The sequence below is a fragment of the Azolla caroliniana genome, unplaced genomic scaffold, assembly GCF_043228905.1.
Source record: "Azolla caroliniana isolate FFs.n. ecotype wild unplaced genomic scaffold, voAzoCaro1.0.p SCAF_13, whole genome shotgun sequence".
Classification (NCBI taxonomy): Eukaryota; Viridiplantae; Streptophyta; class Polypodiopsida; order Salviniales; family Salviniaceae; genus Azolla; species Azolla caroliniana.
Genome location: NW_028230448.1, coordinates 7,151,232 through 7,160,549, shown reverse-complemented (window position 1 = coordinate 7,160,549; position 9,318 = coordinate 7,151,232). Strand labels below are relative to the sequence as shown.

At 45.9% G+C, this 9,318-nt stretch overlaps 1 protein-coding gene across 1 annotated transcript; it reads right to left on the bottom strand.

Annotated features, from left to right (window-relative positions):
- Nucleotides 1-6,217: 6,217 nt before the first annotated feature.
- On the bottom strand, nucleotides 6,218-8,364 carry LOC147856031 (uncharacterized). Its single transcript, XM_087329627.1, is given in 3 exon segments — nucleotides 6,218-6,307; nucleotides 6,529-6,611; nucleotides 7,425-8,364. Coding segments are annotated over 3 exon segments (966 nt in total). The 5' UTR covers nucleotides 8,233-8,364; the 3' UTR covers nucleotides 6,218-6,232.
- Between the last annotated feature and the right edge of the window lie 954 nt (nucleotides 8,365-9,318).

Here is a 9,318-nt window from a genome sequence, read left to right as displayed (position 1 = left end):
GCTACCTCCACATCGAGCTTATCTTGAAGTGTTTTCACCGCCTTGCGTCCTTTCACCCTGATGTTTGCTTCTCTGTCAAATGATTGGCGGAGCTCTGATCTGAGGTGGTCAATCTCCGTTTTGGCTAGCTTCATAGCCCTTTTTGCCTTGGTCGCGAGTGTTGCTTGGGCCTCCACCTCTTCCCTTAGCGTCTAAACTTCCATGTCGTGAGGCGCAGGGCCGGGGGAGGTTGCATACTAGCCACATTGCACTCTAGTTGCGTGATGCACTCCTGCGCCTTGTTCAATTGTTCCTGGGTCATTTTTACTGTTTTCCAAACATTTTTATTTTTGATTGCCATATCTTTGGCACCCAGGCTCACTTTTGCTAACTCCCGATGAACCTCTACTAAGGCAGCATTCAAGGGAGGCAATTCAATTCCAACCCACCGGACCCCTGCATTATGTTTCCAGCCCACTTTCGCTAGTCGACCCTCATCTTTGCTCTCCGTCGTCTATGTTAGTGCACGCTCAATCAACTGTTGTTCGGCGTGCTCCTCGGCCATTCTCTGGTACACCTTGATCTATTGTGTCGCTAGGAATTGCATTCATTCATATGTCGTCCCGAACTGTAACAACACGCCGAACTCATGGGCCGTATCCGAAATGTCCAGATAGTGTAAAACTTCACTTTCTATCGTAAGCACGCCTTTTCCACGTTGCGATTGTGTTGTTATGATTGGCTACAGCTCGTGGATGAGCTCCAGTGTAGATGTGGGCTCCGTGGGCGCGCACAATCTTCTACCCGTGCGTCTACATCCTTTACCAATCCGCGACCATCCTTGCGATCCAATCGTCGACACTTAGGCCTAGGGCTACCGTGACTCGGCTCTGGTTGTTCCTGTTCGGCCGTAGATGGCGCTTCTCCGGAATCGACGTGGTTGACCTACCTTTCCTCTTGCATCGGCGCTATTTCGACGGTGGTAGGGTTTGGTTCTTCCTCCCATTCCGTCGACATGAGGTCTGTTAATCGTCGTTTAGGGTTTAGGGTTTAGGGTCCCATTCCTCCCAAACCGAGGTGGAGGCGTGGGTCTTGTATCCGGTGCGGGTAGTTCTCGGGGAGCACGGTTAAGTATTGTTGTATTATCGGACGCAGCTTCTTCGTGACCTGAAAAGCGTGCAAGCCTTCTCTTAATGATGGGCTTCCAATAAAAAATTTGCAACCTCCTGAAAAAAAGCGTTCGGAATGTCCTTTGTTCTGTAGGCTTTGGTAGAGGTTGAGTATTCTTCGAAATATCTTTCTAGGTCTTCTGTAGGGAGAATGTTTCTCTCGTAAGGCCGTCAAACCCAGCTTCTTTCTAATGCTGGCATTCATAACTGTGTCGACATTGAGCTTCTTGGTGATTTTTTGGGCATCGGAGGGCGGTGGCGCCTCTGCTACCCGGATGTAGCCTTCAAAGCCCTTTTCCAGGAGCCATCGTCGCAGTGCTGAGGAGATGGGGATCGGCATAGTACCATGGTAGGGATCGTGCGAGGAGTGATTAGGGGTTAGGACACACAAGTTGCTTGGCCCGTGATGCCTATAAAAAGCTGGAGAGCGAGGAGAGAGAGGAGCACAAGGAGAGTGAGGGGAGCTTGATTATGTTTTCTGTAATGTGCAGAAAACCATATGTTCTCCTCTTTTTGTGACTTAGGGTTCATGGGCCTGTGCCTCATTGTATCGACGCATGTTCTTTCCCTTGGAAAGTGTGCATGCATAAAAGCCCTTTAATAGTTGTGATTGTCCTCTCCTTCTTCTTATTCTTTTTTTTTTGTAACGGTAAAGTACAATATTACTGTTACTTTCTTACAGGCTACTGGTTGGAGTGGGAAGCAACGGTGTGAAACGGATTCGGTGGCGTAGGTCTGAAGTACGGCTTTAGGCGGAACCCGTTCACTTTTTGCCGCAATATTTCACCTGCAAGGGTCCCTAATTGAAAGGTTCCATTTTCCGCCCCTATTATCCAATACGGCCCTGTCCAGCGGAATTGTAATTTTCCCGACATTTGGCCCATCCGGGTTTGGAAAACTAAAACGACTTTTCCAACTTTGAAGTGTTTTTCACTAGTGCCTCGGTGTCGATCTACGAACGCTTTACGCCGTCTTTGCTCGTGTTCCAAGATTGCCATATTTTGGACTCGTGTTTCGCCGAACTCCTATAATTGTTGTAAACGTATATGTTCGGACTGACCTTCTGATAGTCTTTCACAGACTTGAATACGTAAGCTGGGTACCTGAAATTCAATGGGCGCCTGTACGCTAGTCGGAAGGGAGTTGATTGTATGCTTTTCTTGTAGCTCGTGCGGTAAGCCCACAAGGCGTTATGTAGCTTCGTGTCCTAGTCCGTTATATTCTCATTAACGATCTTTTTCAGGATATTCTACAGCGTCTTGTTCGTTGATTCTGCCAATCCATTCACTTGAGGATAATACGGCGTACTCTTCTTATGTACTACGGCGTAATGGTGTGTGAGGTCGTGGATAACCATATTCAAAAAGTGGCTTCCTTGATCGCTTATGAGTTCTATTGGACAGCCAAAACGGCACCAAATGTGCTTGTATAAGAATTTTGTCGTCGATGCTGCAGTGTTATACCGTAATGCTTTCACTTCTACCCATTTTGTGCAATAATCTGTGGTGACTACGATATATTTATGTCATGTTTGTGTCGTTGCCGGAGTAAAGGGGCCGACAAAATCGAGACCCCATTTTTGGAAGGGGTCAAAGCGAGAGCACTAGCTGGTACGGCATCCGTGCAAGCTCCGTAGGTTGGCCCATGCATTGGCAGAGGTCGCACTCTTTACAATATTGATACACGTCTTTTTGCGTAGTTGGCCACCAAAGGCCTGCTTGCCATACTTTTCGGGTTGTAACGTCTCATGCGTAATGCCCTCCTACCGTTCCGCAGTGAGCTTCACATAAAACGTCTTCTTTCTCCTCTTGTTGTATATCGTGCCTCCAGATACCGTCGCTCCCCTTATGATATAGGACTCCCTCAACTAGGCAGAAATTGCGGCTTTGTACAGCGAGTTTTTTCTTTTCGTCTATTTGTAGCTATGGTGGTGGCAGTCCCATTGTCAAGAAGTAGGTCATCTCCATCGGCCACCGGTCCGGAAAACTCTTCTCGTCTTGTGTCGCTATAGCCGCAACCCGCAAAATATCGGCGTCAAGGAAATCGTCGTCTCGTCTTATTGCGTTGTCGCCCTTATCTAGTTTGCTTAGATAATCAACTACGGCGTGCTATGTACCCGGCTGGCCGATGCTAGATTGTGAATTCAAATTCCTGGAGTAGCAACATCCATCTGGCTAATTTCCCCATTAACGCCTGTTTCTCGACTAAGTAGAGTAGCGTCGCGTGGTCCACATGAAACGTGCACTTCCGCCCTAGTAAGTGATGTCGGAATTTCTTTACGTTGTAAATCATCCCCAAGGCTTCACGCTCTATTGTTGAATTATTCCGCTCTGCATCCGATAATTTACAGCTAGAGTAGTATACTGGTCAGTACCAACTAGGCTTAGTGAGCTGCATTAGCGCATTGCCGATTGCAATGTCGGAGGTATCCACAAATACGTATTATGATTTAGACCAATCTGGGGGCTGTACGACGAGCGCTTGGGTCAACATTACTTTGAGTGCCTCGTACGCCTTATCTTCTGTTGTTGTCCATTTGAATGGAGTACATTGTTGCGGCATGCAGGGGGGTTGTGAAATCCGCCAAGTATCGTAACATACGGTTGTGCCAACGTATTTGCCCGAGGAAGCGACTTAGCACTTATGCGTTACTAGGAGTTTTTGCTTCCACGATAGCCTTAATTTTGCTGGGATCTACCGCAATCCCCTCCTTACTCACGATGTGTCCGAGCAGAGCTCCACTAGTGACCCCGACTGCGCATTTACTTGGATTAAGGCTTAGGCGCGAGGTATGGCATTGTTCCAAACATAGCCGCAAATGGCTAAAATGTTCTCCTCACGTCCCATATACTGCGAAGTCATCGAGAAAGACTTGCATAAACGCAGGTATAAATTCACCGAAGATTTCCGTGATAGTTCGTTGAAACATGGCGGGGGTCGTCTTCAGACCGAACATCATAACCACCGCTACGAAAACTCCCAAGTCTATGACGAACGCAGTCTTCTCCTGATCGTCTGGGTGCATTCGTACTTGATTGTATCCACTAAATCCATTCAAAAAACTATACATGTCATGGCATGCGACCGCGTCTAATACACTATCCGTAAATGGTAAGGGAAACGCGTCCATAATTGTAACGACGTTTAATTTACGGTAATCGACGCACACACATATTTTCCCATTTTTCTTTGGCACCACCACTATCGGACTCTACCATGTGGCATGTTTTACTGGTCGGATGAACCCCGCTTTCAAGAGCTTGTCAATTTCTTCCTTTACACGGGCTGCGTAATTTGGGTTCATATGATAGCATCTCTGCTGCACCGGTTTCGCATCCGTGGCCAAGTTAATCTTGTGTTGATAAAATTTCGGGTCCAGGCCTTTCATGTCTTCATGAGACAATGCGAAGACATCCTTAAATTCCTAGAGCAGCTCCTTCATGGCCATTTTCTCATTTGGCATCAGGTCCTTAGCAATTGAGAGCAGCAGTGGAACCTCCATGGTTCTGACATTAATCTCCTCCAATGCGGACGCGGTAACCCTTCGCGAGATTTCCATTTCCTTCTTGAACACTTCTTGTGCTCTCCTTAGCTCCAACATAGACTCGGGATCAAGTTCGTATTCCTCTTCTTGGGGCGTACTCTCTAGCGGCCTTGAGGACATCAATTTTAAATAATGGTATTATCCGCAGGTTTTCGTTGAGGTACTGTTCTAGCTCTATATCCTGTAGACCCTCCAACATATTAATTTCTTCTGCGTATAGTGGCATTATAGCTTTGGTCGGTGCGGATGTTTCCTACGTCAGTACGCAGACCTTATTTCGCCTGCGTCGGAAGCTGATGTAGTTATGCTGCCAATTCTGCTTGATATTAGCAGACCGTAACCATGGTCTACCTAACAAAATTGGGTATGCTCTTGGGGCATCCAGCGCGAGCACGACCGCAGAATTCTCAAAATGATGGCCGCCGACCACGATCCCTAGCTTCCGAATTAAACCTAAAGGTCTGACAAAGCGAGTGTCTGTCATTCGGAGCTAGAATGGGCATGCTTTCTAGTTTGTAATGCCCAGCCTAGCACAAGTGGTTTTACTAATGACATTTATGCTGGAACCACCATCGACAATGCATTACGTTATTTCTTGGCCCTAAAGTACCACTTTGATGGTTGGGTTATGGTGATCTATCACTGCTAGATTGGTATTGGACTCTGTGTAATTAGATGAGATTACTAGTCCGACGGTGCCCCGTATGTGATTCTCTACCACCTGTCAAAACCGTGGAAGCAGTAGTAATAGCTTATCCATGGTCAACATGATTTCGCAATCCGCCAAAGCTTGCCATATCGGGTCTGGCGATAATGTCTTATCATCGCTCTACGTGGTGGCGCTCGGTGATTCTTGCCTCATCCACTCCACGTTGGTCTCGTTTGCTTTCTCTACCTAGACCTGAGCCGCTTTGCATATGTCATCTTGTTCTGCTTCCTCCGTAGTGACTGTCGTGACTAGGATTGTGTTGTTGGGTAAGGTCGTCGTAGTCATCTCCGGAGTGCTTGCCTGTTCGGTAGGGGTCTCGTCCTACTCCGTGGAATCTGGGCGTGACTCAAAAGTGTTGTTGGGGTGGGGGTGAAGCCTAAAATGGCTTCACCCCCCTCCCAAGGGGGTTACGATAGTGAGAGAGCTAGAGAGAAAGACAAATAGAAAATGACACAAATGTGAGAGGGGAAAAATATGTATCCTCCCTATGTGCCCTATAAGGGGTTTTTTATAGTACATAATGTAACAGTAAATAATGAACGTTATAAAAGAGACGATACACTCTTGTCACATGCACATAATTATGCATGTGCTCACACATACTTATCATAACACACTTTTATACATATTACATATTACACACCCATACACATTACACCCTATTTATCCCGTACACCTATATGGATAACACTTAGCACGCCTGTCGGACAATGCATTGCATGTCGGACCCACAAGCCCATGCCAAAAAAACTCTTGTTGATCGAAACTCCATCGATCTTCTCTCGCGATCGAAAACTCCTCGACCAGATTACTACTCGACGATCAATGACTTCAATCAAAGCTAGCTTGACACAAACCTTCTTGTTCGATCAACATAATCGCACGATTGGATTGCACACCAATCATCTTATTCACTGTGGTAACGTCATTTAGGTTTATCAATGATTGTGGGTATATATTGTGTGTGTGTGTCTTCATTAATGTGAGTGTGATGAATTTTTGTACCCTTGTGTTTTCAAAATTTGATGTCGTACCCCTCAATTTTTTTTTCTAAAATTATATTAAGTACCCTCTAGTTTTAGAAATTTCGTGTCTTGCCCTTCTGTTCCCGAAATTTGTCTGCATGCCCTCGAGTTTCTGAAATTCTCTTCTCTACTCCTTTCTTTTTTCTCTTTCTTTGATTTTTTGAAATTCCCCTGTTCACCCTTGACTTTTCGAAATTATCCTCCCTGCCCTCAAATTTCTGAAATTTTGCGATCTGCCTCGCGTTTTTTGAATGCCCCTCTCTTCTTGCTTCAATTCTTCAATTCATATTCCAACCTTTCACTTTTGGCGGATGGCGATGGCAACAACGATGGCCAAGTGGTCCCAAAAAATTCTCTTATAGGGAGCTAAAGAAAGCCACCAGAAGGTTCAATGAAGAGAACACAAACTTGTTTGAGCAAGAAGTCGAAAAGGACAGGACTACTTCGCGGCTTTCTCCTCTCTATTGTCACCTTCTTGTACTTGGAGCTGTCTGAGAATCATTGATTAGCATATTCTCTAGTTTGAGATCGCGGTGGATGATGCCTTTGGAAATCTCAAGCATGATATGTATTGGCTCGGCAAGGGTCAGATTGGTCGGGCCACGAGCTTCTGTGTTGCTAGATTTTTGTTCATAAGCTCTAAGAGAAGGCAATTAGATTTCTTGTCTTCATCTCTGAAAGTGCACAAGCATTGGACGATGTTTGGGTGATATTGCAGACGAAGGTGGATAGATGCTTCGTGTTCAAAACAATGTTGTGCACCTCCCTAGAAGCGCTTGATGGCAACATTTTATCAAGCCCCACAGGGCTCCATTGCACTTTATACACCTCCACAATCTGTCCGACGTTTATATCAGAGTTAGGGCATGGATGAATCCTCTCCAGAATCTCAACCTCTCAGAGATCTGCGAAGAATCCATCGTGAGAATGGGATATGATATTCCACTCATCATTGTTGGAGTGGTGCCATCTGGATCTTCCCGTTGGGCATCGGTTGCCTTTTCTTTCTCTCGTGTTCCCAGCTAGCTGCACAGTCACCTCAGTGTGTGCATCAGAGATAGCTTTAGAAGAAGATCTAATCTGCTTGTCATGAGACTTTCCTTCTTGCCAACACATGCCATGGGTATCCAAGCTCCCATAAGATACAACTTGCCCATGAACAGATGCATTATTTTCTTCAGGAATAACCAATGAAATTTCTTCTTTGGAAACCTTGGAAGAAAGCTGCACTTGTGGAGGATATTTTATGTGGAATTCTGCACATATTTTTTTCATCAACGCTTTCTTACAGTCTTCAGATGGTATTGTTTCGTAGACTGGTTGCAGAAACTGTTTACTGACAAGAGAACCTGCAGAGAATTCCTTCCCATACTTGTTCGCCATAATCTCACTAACATCTTTGAGCTCAGGCAAGTTTGAACAATGAGAAGCACCAAAATACAAGCTCTCAAGAGCCTCTCTCAAGTCCGTAGGGCATTCTTTCTGCCAGGCAATGTTGTAAAGATTAGCCTTCAACAGATGAAAGTATTCTCCAACTTTCACATAAACAGACAAAAAGCTAGCTTCTTTCCATAGACCGTCAAGCCGAGCTTCTGCATCTGATGTCTTGGCATGGTGGAGGAGCTGGGCCACATCGATGTGGAGCTGTTTCACCTATGATTCTCTTCTCCCCCTCAGGAGTTTCACCCTGGACATGGTGAGCTTCAAGAGCCTATTACAGCTTGATCTTCTAAAGCCAGGAGTACATCCTAGGTAGTAAGCAAACCATAGCCGGCGAGGTATCGGGGCTTTGCTGGTGGATCCCATAGCCAGAAGTTTAAAATCTAGCAAAAGACAAGCAAGAAGCAGAAGGATGGCTGTGATAGTGATGCAGCCTCACCAGCGAGATCTATTTCTGAAAGCAGAGATTATACATCCGAGGCTGTAGACGATTTACCAAAAACCCTACCCTCAATCCTTAGGGGTAGGTATCAAGGTGATTGTGGTGCAAGGGTAGGATCTGGCGTAGTGCTTGGAACGTATTGACTTATACCATGAGAGCGTGTTTACTAAAGGCGTAAAATTGGAGACTGCTACAACCGAGCTCCTAATCTGTGTAACTACGCACATGTACTCCTCTTACATGCTTAACGCTTAAACAGTCACACAGAGACAACAGAGAAGAGACTAGAGATAAGAGATGGAGCTCAGAGAAGACAGAAACTATATTAAACGACTGTGCTCAGAAATGCGCTAACCCTTTACAATGTTCATAGGCCCTTTATATATACAGGGCCTAGTCGGTTACGCTTCCCACGTGAACCATTACACGTGTTACTTCAACACTTCTATTATAATTAATACGCTTCTTTATTATGCGTTATTTACGTTTGTCCTCCTATGATAGACAACAGCCACGCCGAGCCAGCCGAGGATACCGTAGACTCCGCTCCGCGATCACTCAACACTCATCACCAGAAACCCCAGAATCGCACCCCTCATCAGTCATCCCCTACAGACAATCACATACCGAACTCGCCACTCCTCCCAGTCTGTCGGTAGTCTCTCAACAATCCGAGTTCAACCCCTTCCCGGCCCTACTGGACGACCCAAATCTCGACGCAATGTTGTACCACTCATATACCTGCTACACGGATGGTCCTGACGCGGAATCTCACATCGTTTCTTTTCTCTCCACTTGGCAAGCCAACAATTCTACGCAGCGCCTCACCGCTAAGGAGGTGGACGCCTCCAAAATTGCGGAATTTACCCTTTCGCTAGACGGCCACATTGCATGGTGGTATTCTCACCACAATCCGGGGTAGTTTACGACATTCCAACATGTCTGCACCCAGTTTCTGAAGTTATTCCACCGGGAAATTCCGAAGCACGAATTGTTCCGCTAGTTCTATA